Source organism: Bufo gargarizans, chromosome 6 (genome assembly GCF_014858855.1).
Source record: "Bufo gargarizans isolate SCDJY-AF-19 chromosome 6, ASM1485885v1, whole genome shotgun sequence".
In the NCBI taxonomy this organism is placed as follows: Eukaryota; Metazoa; Chordata; class Amphibia; order Anura; family Bufonidae; genus Bufo; species Bufo gargarizans.
Genome location: NC_058085.1, coordinates 270,109,872 through 270,124,887, shown reverse-complemented (window position 1 = coordinate 270,124,887; position 15,016 = coordinate 270,109,872). Strand labels below are relative to the sequence as shown.

At 40.9% G+C, this 15,016-nt stretch overlaps 1 protein-coding gene across 1 annotated transcript in view; it reads right to left on the bottom strand.

The window, feature by feature from the left end:
- Positions 1-367: 367 nt before the first annotated feature.
- The window catches only part of KCNQ2 (potassium voltage-gated channel subfamily Q member 2), a 106,251-nt gene continuing 91,602 nt past the window's right edge, over positions 368-15,016 (bottom strand). Inside the window, exons 12-17 of the mRNA XM_044299633.1 lie at positions 12,280-12,503; positions 10,535-10,640; positions 10,318-10,449; positions 7,185-7,292; positions 1,439-1,562; positions 368-1,186 (exon numbers count right to left, since the gene is read on the bottom strand). Coding sequence (XP_044155568.1) covers positions 461-1,186; positions 1,439-1,562; positions 7,185-7,292; positions 10,318-10,449; positions 10,535-10,640; positions 12,280-12,503 — 1,420 coding nt within the window. The 3' untranslated portion in view covers positions 368-460. The remainder of the gene's footprint in view (positions 1,187-1,438; positions 1,563-7,184; positions 7,293-10,317; positions 10,450-10,534; positions 10,641-12,279; positions 12,504-15,016) is intronic.

The window sequence follows — 15,016 nt, the reverse complement described above, 5'->3', positions numbered from 1 at the left end:
AGTCTAAACTGCAGTTATAGATGGCCTGATGCAAAATGTTGTCAGTGTATTTATCGACTTTGTGAGACTGAAGGGGTCTTCTGCCTGAAAACACCCCTTGTTAACCAGAGGTGAGTGCTTTTTACACTGGAAGATGCAACCTGTCTGTACATTGTGCGGTTTGGATGAACCCTTTGAATTTAGCGGGTCTTGTGTAATGCTTTATGAGCTGAATTTCACTGAGGCCAGTGAGGGGTCATCAACCAGTTACGTTGCCCCAAACAAATCATAACTGCTTAATACTGCAATAAATTTTTTGTGTTGTTTTTTTTTTTACACTTTGCCACGTTTGCTACTAAATATTTTGATGTGGTTGCACCTTCTTCTGAGGATGTGACGTGGAGACACTTATTCTGGGCGCATCACATTAACGGTCGGTTGCCAATTTCTACACGAGTCCAAAAGATCTCTAGGCAAATGTTTATTTGCTGGTTGGCCATCCCATATCGCCATATGGTCCTTCACCAGTGGCTGACCTGGGAGGTGGTCCACAGGGAGTGCAGAGATCTGAGTCTGTGTCTGACTCTCCCTCTGCAATGTAAGGACGAACTTTGTTGCTAGGGCCAGGACCCGCCACTGCCCCATTGTTCAGAACGTCCAGATTCTCCTTGGACTGAGAGATGCTGAAGCCACTGAAGGAACGCTCCAACTCTTCATGATCCACTGAAGGTATGGATATGGAGGTGTCACTATCCCTCAAGGCTGCTGTGTCTCTGTGTTTGGCAGATCCCTCTTCACCTGTCCCTATCCTGTTTCCTCCAAATGCAGAAAGTGAGCGCTCATGTGATGGAGGTGGAGGAATTCTTACCATGGAACTAGGATCTCCCACAGGTGAAGAGCCATGGCTATGTCGGTGGCATGGCTGCTGTTGCTGCCAAGATGTTGATGGAGGGCAATTAGTCGTAGTTGTTCCCTGTACAGGAGGAGCGCTAAAGTTTTTTTGGCCCATTGAGCTTGTGGATCGAATAATTTTAGTTATGCAGGTGTTCCTTTCTACATGTTCCCGGCTATCCTCTGGACTGTGATATGGAGGAGCTGGCTCACGGTCCTTAGCCCCAAAATAAGCCTCTGTTTCAGAGGGCGGGATGCCCATTCTCTGCATATAGATGTTCACCAAAAAGTCAAGTTTCTTCTCCATTGACAGCACCTGTAAAAATCATGGTGGTTAATACTATCAACCAACACCAGATTAAACTAATATATATAAGAATGCCCAGTGTGTAATTACTAAGATGTGGTGGCATCTGAATAATATTGTGACATCAACACAAATATAAAAAGTATCAATACAACTGCAAGGTTCGATATGAGATTCCAGGACTATTTTGGATCCTAATAAAGTAAAGCTAAATTTAACATTTATAACATTTCTGGAATACCGGTTGTCCACAGAACTCACCTGTTTTTCTACTTTGCCCAAACGACCCATCATACTTGGGTCCTCAGGCATCTCAGGTTCACTTGATCCTTTTGTCCTGTCTTTCTCAGTGATGGAACCTCCTCTTCCGACAATCTGGTCCACTCTACCAGGAACACAAATATACCCCAGAATGCCCAAAGATTAGTCAAGTGTAACATCAGACTTCAAATGCTACTTTTCCAGTGAATGAAGAGGAGTGTCGCTAGTCTATCAAGTGGTCTAGAATTAAACTAGTTCTAGCACCATAGCCCAATCTACATTAGAAATAGCATCTAATAGCCGTAAGAAAAGTACAAAACAACAAAAACTATGCCCCAGACAGATGTGAAAAGTCATACAAGAGCACAATGTTCACATTTTCATTTCGCTCTGGCCTTTAATGGTAGAAGCAGAATGTTACATCCTTGCACCAAAGGAACAATTCTAATGCAATTGTTGAAGCCCATACAATTCCATCTTTAACTAAATTTAAGGGCTATAAGTTGGAAACATCAGTCACATCAAGAAAGACATGCATCAGTATCAGTATGTAGTGTGAGTGAACAACCGCTCTTGTATAACGCTTCCAACTGAACCAGGTTGCGACATCTACAGAAACCTTCCATCCGTTCTCTTTATACTGTTCATTATGACTGTGTCACATTGGAATGCTGAGTGGCTCCCACCAACCAGCATGATATGTGATGGGGACACGTGCACTAAATGAGGGTGGTGGGGGCAAGTATGGAGAGGACACAGACAAACAGTGACAGCAGAGAAGATGAAAGGGCCAGGATACTGCAAGGCAGAAAGCAACAGCCTACAACAACTGCCTGGACTCCAGGCAACTTTTATTTTGCTTTAACCGCTGGGTCAGATGAGATAAGTCCTTTGATTTTGGACAAAATACACCTAGATAGTGTATTGGATACGCTAAATTATATGTGACTGTGGCTCACAACCAATGTAATCCAATTGTAGACTGCTGGATATTTTCAGCTATACCTTGGTTTGCCAGTATATTACAAATAATAACACTAAGGCTGAGAAGTACGAGAACATCCTAGTTCTAGAAGATGCTAGTACTCAAAATAAACCTTGTATGAGCAGAGAAACTCTATAAATGTCCATCACTTTATTCAGTAGAGCTTGCTGCTGCCTAGTTAGAGTGTGCATTTTCATCCAGTGTCACTACATCAACAAGATCTTGACTTCACCTACATTTGATGAATTTAGATCCACCATTTTGAGAGAGAACACTAGTGTCAGCACTGCATGGTTACGTTAGAGGGGTTGTCTAGGATAATAAAAACATAGCTGCTTTATTCCAAAACCATCCCCACATTTGTCCATGACTTGTGCTTGGTATAGAAGCTCAGCTCCACCGAAGTGAATGATACTAAACTGTTAGGGTACGACCACAAAGCGTGGTAGCGTCGTGGTTGTGACAGGGGCCATGCTGTTGCTGGGTACAGTGCAGCGGGCCCTATTTAAGCTAATGAGGACTGCACTGTTTGGTCAGTCTGTATTTTCAATAGCTGCGAGGTATTGCGTGTGCCGAGTAGCCATTAACAATGCAGACCAACTAAGTGTAGTCCTCATTAGTTTAATTAGGGCCCATCGACTGTGGCCATGTAACAACCACACCATGTGGTCAAACCCTAATATCACACACAATCTATGGATGGGGGTGGTGCTGTTTTTGGAAGACAGCAGCAATCTTTTCTCCACATATCCTGCTGGTGAGATTTGGGCACAGATTTCATGCAGACAATCCCCACTGACTTAAATGAGGAGGTTACTTTCTGCGTGAAAACCACATGGAAAGCTGCTGATGTAGACTGTGATGCGGATTTAGCGCGGATCTGCAACAACATTTTTAAAGGGGTTGTCTCACTTCAGCAAATAAAATTTAACATGTAGACAAAGTTAATACTTGGCACTTACTAATGTATAGTGATTGTCCATATTGCTGACGATTCATTTTTCAGTCGTATTATATACTACTCGTATCCAGCGGTTATGACCAACCGCAATTCAGCATTGGTGGCCGTGCTTGCACACTATATGGAAAAACCCTGCCTGTCACCTCATATCTGCGCTGCAGAGGTGGCTGTAATCCCTGAAAACTAGCAGTGTATAATGTGACGGAAAAATAAATCAAGCCAGCAAAGAAGGCAACACAATACAAACCGGATTCCAAAAAAGTTGGGACACTATACAAATCGTGAATAAAAACTGAATGCAATGATGTGGAGGTGCCAACTTCTAATATTTTATTCAGAATAGAACATAAATCACGGAACAAAAGTTTAAACTGAGAAAATGTACCATTTTAAGGGAGAAATATGTTGAATCAGAATTTCATGGTGTCAACAAATCCCCAAAAAGTTGGGACAAGGCCATTTTCACCACTGTGTGGCATCTCCCCTTCTTCTTACAACACTCAACAGACGTCTGGGGACCGAGGAGACCAGTTTCTCAAGTTTAGAAATAGGAATGCTCTCCCATTCTTGTCTAATACAGGCCTCTAACTGTTCAATCGTCTTGGGCCTTCTTTGTTGCACATTCCTCTTTATGATGCGCCAAATGTTCTCTATAGGTGAAAGATCTGGCCATTTCAGTACCCGGATCCTTCTCCTACGCAGCCATGATATTGTGATTGATGCAGAATGTGGTCTGGCATTATCTTGTTGAAAAATGCAGGGTCTTCCCTGAAAGAGATGACGTCTGGATGGGAGCATATGTTGTTCTAGAACCTGAATATATTTTTCTGCATTGATGGTGCCTTTCCAGACATGCAAGCTGCCCATGCCACACGCACTCATGCAACCCCATACCATCAGAGATGCAGGCTTCTGAACTGAGCGTTGATAACAACTTGGGTTGTCCTTGTCCTGTTTGGTCCGGATGACATGGCGTCCCAGATTTCCAAAAAGAACTTTGAATCGTGACTCGTCTGACCACAGAACAGTCTTCCATTTTACCACACTCCATTTTAAATGATCCCTGGCCCAGTAAAAAAGGCCTGAGTTTGTGGATCTTGCTTAGAAATGGCTTTGCCTTTGCACTGTAGAGTTTCAGCTGGCAACGACGGATGGCACGGTGGATTGTGTTCACTGAGAATGGTTTCTGGAAGTATTCCTGAGCCCATTCTGTGATTTCCTTTACAGTTGCATTCCTGTTTGTGGTGCAGTGATCACGGAGATCACGGGCATCCAGTATGGTTTTACGGCCTTGACCCTTACGCACAGAGATTGTTCCAGATTCTCTGAATCTTCGGATGATGTTATGCACAGTTGATGATGATAGATGCAAAGTCTTTGCAATTTTTCGCTGGGTAACACCTTTCTGATATTGCTCCACTATATTTCTGCACAACATTGTGGGAATTGGTGATCCTCTACCCATCTTGGCTTCTGAGAGACACTGCCACTCTGAGAAGCTCTTTTTATACCCAATCATGTTGCCAATTGACCTAATTAGTGTTAATCTAATTGGTCTTCCAGCTCTTCGTTATGCTCCAATTTCCTTTTTCCAGCCTCTTATTGCTACTTGTCCCAACTTTTTGGGGATTTGTTGACACCGTGAAAATTTGAATCAACATATTTTTCCTTTAAAATTATACATTTACTCGGATTAAACGTTTGATCTGTCATCTACGTTCTATTACAAATAAAATATTGACATTTGCCATCTCCACATCATTGCATTCAGTTTTTATTCACAATTTGTTTAGTGTCCCAACTTTTTTGGAATCCGGTTTGTACATTAGTAAGTGTCTTGTATTAACTACAAGGTAAATGCAATTTGCTAAAGTGAGACAACCCCTTTAAACGTGAAAAAAATAAAATAAAAAAATAAATAAATTAAACTAAAATAATAAATGTTCCTCTCCCACAGTGGTTCCCTGGCCCCCCTTGCTTGTTCCCATGCCTGTCTCTGTACAACCAGATATTCTGCGATGACATCTCATGCGTTCTAAACTGCAGCAATCATAAGGGATGAGACATTATTGCAGGAGGCTGAATTGCGCAGAGATGTGCAAGATTTAACCCGCAGATTTTTTATTTTTTTTGCAGCAGAATGGGTGAAGTTTCAAGAGCTCTCATCCACTTTACTGGTACTGTAAATCCTCAATGTGTCCGTCCAATGTGGACATACTGTAAAGGTGACAATAGAATCACTGGTGGTCCGGTTGTTTAGACAACTGTACAGCACCTAAAGAAACTTTGTCCCGAAAGCTTCAAATTACATATATTTCTAGCAATCAGACCGTTTGCTCTCCCAGTTGCATATCCTACCATCATTTTAACATTTTTGACAGGAAGTCAGCAGTATAACTCCTTTAATTCTGATATCTGAAACTTTCCATTTTGAGGCTTGATGGTATTCTAAGGCAATCCAGCCAATAGCATTGGTCGTTTAACTAGAGCAAAAAGACTACTGTAGCAGGCTTGAGATGGCAAACAGAAAAATGTATGAAGACTGTTTGGTTGTTATGCAGTCAAAGTGCTGAGTCCATAATTCTCATTAAGATCATAACAGCCATGGATCTACTTCACCCATCTGCAAAATATGTCTCCCCACTGTAAAGTTGGGGTAGGAGTAGTTAAAACAAATCCTAGAAAGATAGAAGTTGTAATCAATGGACATCTATGCCATCCATGGTTTACAATTGGCAACCAAGAAGTCTTCCAGTATTGAGAGCTGCTCTGGACATTGTCACTAAAATAGAAATGTCCTGAGCAGGAAACCCCCCTTAACTAGATAACAGAGTATGGAAAGGCGGTATCAAAACCAAACAAGATGCCCATGGTTACATACCCATCAACAGAGCACTGTTAATTGTTTTTCTATGCTACGCTCCATAGACTTATTCTTGGTGGGATCTCAAGACCATTTTTAATTTAAAAAATGCATTAAAAGAAACATAAAAATACTGCTTATTTTCAGCCACGATGCCATCTTTGTCATGCTCCATTAGACCACATGCGTGCATGCAAAAACAAGGTAGAACCCAGAGCAGAAAAAAAAGACTAGCAACAGATAAAACAAAGGAGGATGCTTGTCTTCTCAACCTTGTTTCAGCTCAAAAAGAAAGAGAAATAATACCAGCAAACCCCTTTCACCCATTTATGTGATGGACACTTACCTTCTGCGTGGGTCACCTTGACAACTTGGTTTCTCCATAAGCATTGGGCGCTACACTTCCCATCTCATTCAGAATTTTGATTGCAAAATCTCACTTTCATATGATGTTCAAAGTATGAAACTAATAACTTAAAGGTACACTAAACCCATAGTAGACCCTCTTCAACACCATACTGTAGATTATAAAAGTTAGGTTTAGTGATCCTTTAAAAGGATTCACCCTGTTAAACCTACACCAAGTCATTGCTGAGTCTAGGGGTTCCTGCACATCTGAACATGTAGATCAATGTAAGAGTCTGAATTATTAATGATGACTTAATAACCATTTCTCACTGTCTTATATTATACCCTATTACTGGGCTTCCTGGACACTTGTAGAGCATTTTTGGGTCCTATATGTCTAATGTAAGCCACTGTTCTCATCAATAAGAGGGAGGTGGGCCCCTATGCCCTAATATACATATCTAGCTTCATTTCCCAAGGTTTTCCCAGCATCTGCATGCCATCACAAACCATGGACTGGAAGAGGTTCGCCTTCAAGAAATGAAAAAAAAAGCAGTCCATACAAAGAGGCATTTTGGTGAATCCTAACCTAGGAGAGTACAAGGGTGATTCTTTGGTAGAATGCACTGATCCTTTGGTAGGTAACTTCTTATGCCGGGGTGTTGAAGGGGGTGGGGGACCCACAATCATATCTATCCTGGCAAAGTAAATAGAAAAACAAAACACCAGCAAAAATGCATAATGAAGCAACGTTGGGAAAAATTCAAGAGGGAAATTTTTTCAATAGACTGGAAATATATTCCATTTGGCTGAATTCAGCTGTGTCAGTGTGTAGGATGCTGCAAACCCACCAGTCAAAGTCTGGGATGGCTGGGAAGACTGGAATATATTTGCATGTATATATGTAGCAATATCCTGGTTTGGAATACTGGATATAGATCAACATATATTCCTATGGTTCAAGGTGACAAAACACAGTGTGAAAGTATAGAGAGGGTTTGTGCGTCATGATGGAGTGAAAAATATACACAATATGAGACAAGACACAACCGGTCACAGAAGTAGTCATTGTATGTATGCAGGTCAGAGTGTAATCAGTGGTGAAACTGCAATTTATTAAAGACTAATGCCACCCTTGACCCAACTGATTTGGAGTTGAGATCATCTTCTAGAAATATCATCAGAGATATATCTTCAGCACCCTGGGACAGAAGTCAAGAAATTGTTCTTCTGATGGTCTTCATTGAGAGCTGTCACATTTTATCAGTGTTGGATCCACTTTTTGTGGATCCTGACTCTGAGTTACATAAGACAGATACATGTGGCTTTGACGCACCTGTATATACCGTATTTTTTTTAATTTAAGACCCACCTGATCATAAGACACACCTAGGTTTTAGAGGAGGAAAATAAGAAAAATAAATTTTTTTTTAATCAGACACCCCAATCTTCATCAGACCCCCCAAATCAGATCCCTAGTCTTTTTCAGACCTCATATCAGACCCTTAATCTTTATCAGACCTCATGTCAGACCCCCAATTTTTATCAGACCTCAGATAACATACTAAAATAAATAAAACAACTTACCTCCCCTAAATCGCTGCAAAAGGTGCACCACAATGATATGCAACTGGCAACACTGGCTAATCCCTCAGACTGATGTTAAAAACTGAGACTTTAGCCAATGTATTCCAGTCAGGAACACAACAAAGCCCTTTTTCACCACCGTCAAGGTATCTCAGTGTGGCATGGGTCCTACCACTAGACTACCTACAGTGTGTGAACACGGTCTGAATGGTGCTAAGATCTAACTCACAGCCAAGCTCCCACATACCTCCAAAGTGAGATCACTCATGCAGTGGGAGAAGAGATAGGGCTGCAAGCCCCACCTATAACAGGCCATGTGCCACATGCTACTAGGTGCACAAGAATGTTACCAGAATTGTGCAATGGCACATTCCATACATATAAAGAAAAATCACTAAAATAAAGTGTCCTAAATGGGAGGAAACGCTCAGAAACCCCAAACAATGTGGCGTGTTTATAACCAGGGGAGGAATTCCTCCACATGTGATCTGTTGCTAGTGGAAATCCCCAGCAAAAAATGCATACAATGGAGGATGTCGGCAGCGGACCACATGCACCACAAGGCATCCTACACAAGATGGAGTAGTGTGTGGATGAAAATATACAAATACATAAAATCGCTGCAAAAGGTGCACCACAATGTTATGCAACTGGCAATACTGGCTAATCCCTCAGACTGATGTTAAAAACTGAGGCTTTAGCCAATGTATTCCAGTCAGGAACACAAAGGAGCCCTTTTGCACCACCGTCAAGGTATCTCAGTGTAGCATGGGTCCTAGCACTAGACTACCTATGGTGTGTGAATACGGTCTGAATAGTGCTAAGATCTACATGCCAACTCTTCTGGTGCAGAAGGTCAAATGCTCCTAGTATATAATTTGATTTTAAGACCAGAAAACCTCATTAAATCTGCTTACTATGTGGGCTGAAGGCTCTAATAGGTCAGGTAACCTCAAGAATATATCTTTATTCTTAGATGATTTGTGGTCTTAAACATAGCATTGAAAACATAAAGAGAACCTGTCATGTTGAACTCTGTGTCTAAGTTGCAAGCTGCTTTTTATAGAGCAGGAGGAGCTGAGCAGATTGATATACAGTTTTGTGGGAAAAGATTCAGTATAACTTGTAATATATACATTTAAATTCCTGCTCATTCTGGACTTTGAAGTTCAGGAGTCGGTCCTATGACTGATTGACAACCTTCCCTCCATGACTATAATTTTGCTGAAACCTATATATTGATCTGCTCAGCTCCTCCTGCCTTGTAACATCCTGCCTGCAGATTACTTTTATTTTTTATAGTGACAAGTTCTCTTTAAGTTTATTCGTGATAGGAAGACACTACTGTATCTTCTAGGACAAGTTAAGGGGAATTCCTCAACCAATGAAAATCAAGATCTTTTTCCCTCACATTTTGCCTTCCTGGAAGCTTACTTTGATTCATGTCCTACAAGGACACAACTGGTGGTAAAAGAAGGCATAGCACTGTTACAACCACTACCATTCCTGTCCTCCTCTCCGCACTCCCCCTTGGCTGCTGCATAAAGTCATTTTGACGAAAACTACTCTACTTAGATGGATTTGGACAGGTTAATGTTACCAAAAAATCCAATATCTATGGTAGTGGCATTGCTCCACCATCACCCTCATGAAGTCATCATGATTTTAACATAAAGTGGACCACCTCTCCTCCTAACATTTCATGTGGCCATTACCATTCCCAAACTTATTAAGGAAAAGTTGTAGCAGTCAGTGTCAATCCTGGATGTGGTCAAGTAAACCAAATGGTGGAATATGTTTTCCTCATTAAAAGAGCATGAAATAGCTCTGCGTCAGACGCGTTTCACCACACGGGTACACTCTGGGTTGCAAGGATACACATCAGACAATGTAGAAACCCAGATCTGACAATGATATCAAGAATTGTACATACAAGTTCTGGAATGTTGTGGGTCACTGAGTTAAATAACATAGTGGTGTAGCACATATTCGCTACATGGCTACCCATATTTTACATACAAGTGACCTCAAGTTCTGTAGAGGTTTGAACGGGATTTGGGCCAGATACGATATGTACTGTCGGAAATGCATACTATTATGTGTACAGTATATAAGAAGCTGATAAGATTCCTTGCCTGGACTGCAGATTTTTGATACGTGCAAGCATGTCAAGATGACCAGCTGAGTACTGCTCTATTACATCCATGACATCGTATGGTCGAAGGCTTTCCTTGAATTTCCGTTTTGATACAAGAAATTTCATTATGCTTAGAAAACAACAGAAAAATGGGTCAGTGAGTGAGCAGTCTAGTGTCTCATTTGTCGTGTATTAATGGCCAATGGATGACTTACCACACGGCTCGAATTGAAGCCTTGAGACCAGGAGTCAGGTCTTCAGCAAGAAATTCACAATTACAACTTCGGTTGTCCTCAGGAATCTCCTCCCCTGGGAGGCTGACTGCTGGGGGAGACACCTCCCATGAATTACATCACAATCTAAGCAAGTGAATGAGTTCTTTATTACAGCACAATGTCTGGGGATTGGGTATTTATAGGGGTCCTGGAAAGTGATTGTTCTTAAAATCTTAGTTAAAGAATTTTTATTCTCTAAGCGGCATAAAAAGTCCATATTGCTGTACATATGCCGTGAACAGTGGCATAAGGGCTCTTTCACACTTGCGTTGTCCGGATCCGGCGTGTACTCCACTTGCCGGAATTACACGCCGGATCCGGAAAAACGCAAGTGAACTGAAAGCATTTGAAGACGGATCCGTCTTCAAAATGCGTTCAGTGTTACTATGGCAGCCAGGACGCTATTAAAGTCCTGCTTGCCATAGTAGTAGTGGGGAGCGGGGGAGCAGTATACTTACCGTCCGTGCGGCTCCCGGGGCGCTCCAGAATGACGTCAGAGCGCCCCATGCGCATGGATGACGTGGTCATGCGATCACGTCATCCATGCGCGTGGGGCGCCCTGACGTCACTCTGGAGCGCCCCGGGAGCCACACGGATGGTAAGTATGCTGCTCCCCCGCTCCCCACTACACTTTACCATGGCTGCCAGGACTTTAGCGTCCCGGCAGCCATGGTAACCATTCAGAAAAAGCTAAACGTCGGATCCGGCAATGCGCCGAAACGACGTTTAGCTTAAGGCCGGATCCGGATTAATGCCTTTCAATGGGCATTAATTCCGGATCCGGCCTTGCGGCAAGTCTTCAGGATTTTTGGCCGGAGCAAAAAGCGCAGCATGCTGCGGTATTTTCTCCAGCCAAAAAACGTTCCGGTCCGGAACTGAAGATATCCTGATGCATCCTGAACGGATCTCACTCCATTCAGAATGCATTAGGATAATCCGGCATTAGGATTCTTCCGGCATAAAGCCCCGACGACGGAACTCTATGCCGGAAGAAAAGAACGCAAGTGTGAAAGAGCCCTTAAACATCCGTATTGCTGCACATTTGCTGGGAGCAGCACATAAAGGAAGTTAGTGATAGATTGTCATTAAACCATTGGCACAGATATCCTGTGGTTTAATATGCTCCCAAAATCGCCACTCAGGGGGCTCACCAGTCCTGTCCATTGGCAGCCTCCACTGACTAACACAGTGCATGAGCTAGTTTCTAATGCCTTGTGCAGTGTTAGTCTGGTCACATGAACCCCCATCAGTGGTCATTTTGGAAAAGGGTTGTAAGTAAGGATCAATGATGTTAACAAAGATTAAGCACATTAAACCACTGTACATTAAACCTTACATTATCCTATACAACCAAGAATACAGGCATTAACCCCTCCACTACCCAAGACCACTAGGGATATTCTTATTAAATCCTTCAGTACCCTAAACTATTAAGGGAACCTCTTAATTTCCCTAGAGAACGAGAGAAGCTGGAATTAACCTTTTGACTACGTTTTAGCTTGGATGTGTAGAATATTAACATAATACTTTATCATATATTTAACAAATAGAAAAATAAATAGTATAAAATAATAAGAACCAACATCAAAGATGACAAGTAAAATCCAGAATTTATTATTATCTAATATCCCATGCCAACTCAACAACAGAGTTGTGGTTAATTTCGGGTTCCCCAACATACCCACCTTCTGAGTTCTGCCGTGATGCTGATCCCTTGATGCGGAAAGCCTGTCTAGTCCGTCCTCGATCACCGAAGCTCCAGCTCTTGGGCACTTTACTTGGGCTCTCCTCCAGGCTTTGGTCAGCACTCGGTGAACGACGCACCCCTTGAGACTGAGGAGAACTTTTTCCTTTTGTGGCAACATTTCTGGGACTAGAAAACACCCTTTCCTTCAAGCTCACTTTCTGGCTGCTGAGCAGAAAAAAAGAAAACACTGAACAATAATCCACAAAAGACATTTTTGTAAAAAAGATTAATAGGATAAAAAAAAAAAATCAGATCAAAGATCAGTAATAAGCAAGACCTACAAAACATCAACCAGAACCAATGCAATGGAAGACTGGACAACTTCTGTGACCAATATCACCTGAGAATACAACCGTAGCATATTTTTAATCCCAATCTTTAAATGACTCCACAAGTGAAAACTAAATCTACCTTATACAAACACAAATTTTCCTCTTCTTATGGCACTGAACATCATTTTCCTTGGATATGGTCTGCCGATACTATCATAGCTAGATGGTTGTATGAGGTGAACTATCTAAGATGAACTAAGACTGATGGCAGACAAATTATCAAAAGTAACAGCCTTCAGCCTTTGGCTATCTAGTTTCTGGCTGTTAGGACATGCAAGGTGGGCACATTTGGAACCACAGGTTGATGGCCACTGATTTAAAGTCAACTGATCATTAACAGACATAAGGCCGATTTCATAACAACATGTTAAGTCTGGGGATCACGCCCAAGATGTGCATCCATCACACAGAGTGTGTTTCACTTGTGTGCAATTAACTAAACTAAAGGTGCTGTACTTATTTTGAAAGTGAAGGCTAGAAAATAAAAAAAATGTCCTATGGGTTACTTCTAAAGCATTCCAATACTTGGAGATTATTGGAACATTTGACATTAAAGGGGTTATCCAACATTATATCAGACCTCACAGGGTGGCCAACATACGGTGGTGATCATACTTACCTGGTGCCCACCACTAGGTTCGGTCTCTGCAGCACTCCAGCCGGCTCTTTGTGTGCCTGATGTGCTAATATCAACATCCTGTTGACAGGGGGCAAGTGAGCACTACATCCAATCGCTGGCCATGGCGGTGATCTTCTCCCCTTACCTCACGACAAATGGTCACCACTGCAGGTCAGCCACTCTGTGAGGTCTGATATGTTGGATATCCCATAAACAAGGAGCATGCATTCATTGTTGCAATAATTGAAACAATGCATCATAGCAAAATAAATTCAAATATAAAGCCAGAACATCTCAAAGGAGAAGACAAAAGATTGCATGTTCATGCAGTCAGCAAATCAGTGTTGTATGAAAAAAGCGGTATGTACACTGCAGTTGCAAAAGACTGGTGGGCTCCGCAGGCACAAAATATGTGGACCATGAAAAACAAGGCAATATGATGGAAAGGGGAAGTGGGGTAGGGTGAAGCAATTTGTAGCAGGAATTAAATAATCAGCTGGTGCATGAAAGTGAATAACAAGCAATATGCTGCAGTTATTCTTCTGGTAATATGCCTATTATTTATCCACTCCTTTATGGTAGTACACATCTAAAGAATTTGGCACACACGAACATAACTTACAAAACGGACTCCTATGAAAAATAATATAACTTCTATAACACTGTCTCCTTTGTACAAGAAAATAACTTCTATTATACTGCCCCCATGTACAAGATAGTTACTACTATAATACTGCCCCATGTAAATTAATGTAAGTTCTAGAATATTGTTCCTATATGAAAAAATATAACTACTATAATACTTCTGTACAAGAATATAACTACTATAAAACTGCCCCATGTACAATAATATAACTGCTATAATATTGCCTTCTTTATACAAGAATCTAACTACTATAATACTGCCCCTTTGTGCAAGAATAAAACTGCTATAATACTGCAACCTATGTAGAAGAATATAACTACTATAAAACTTCCTCCTATGTGCCAAAATATAACTACTATAATACTTCTGTACAAGAATATAACTACTATAAACCTGCCCCATGTACAATAATATAACTGCTATAATATTGCCTTATATATACAAGAATCTAACTACTATAATACTGCCCCTTTGTGCAAGAATATAACTGCTATAATACTGCAACCTATGTAGAAGAATATAACTACTATAAAACTTCCTCCTATGTACCAAAATATAACTACTATAATACTTCTGTACAAGAATATAACTACTATAAAACTGCCCCATGTACAATAATATAACTACTATAATATTGCCTTATATATACAAGAATCTAACTACTATAATACTGCCCCTTTGTGCAAGAATATAACTGCTATAATACTGCAACCTATGTAGAAGAATATAACTACTATAAAACTTCCTCCTATGTACCAAAATATAACTACTATAATACTTCTGTACAAGAATATAACTACTATAAAACTGCCCCATGTACAATAATATAACTGCTATAATATTGCCTTATATATACAAGAATCTAACTACTATAATACTGCCCCTTTGTGCAAGAATATAACTGCTATAATACTGCAACCTATGTAGAAGAATATAACTACTATAAAACTTCCTCCTATGTGCCAAAATATAACTACTATAATTCTGCCCTTATGTATAAGGATATAACTGCTATAATATTGCCATCTATGTACAGTACAATAATATAACTGCTATTATACTACTGCATAAGTACAAG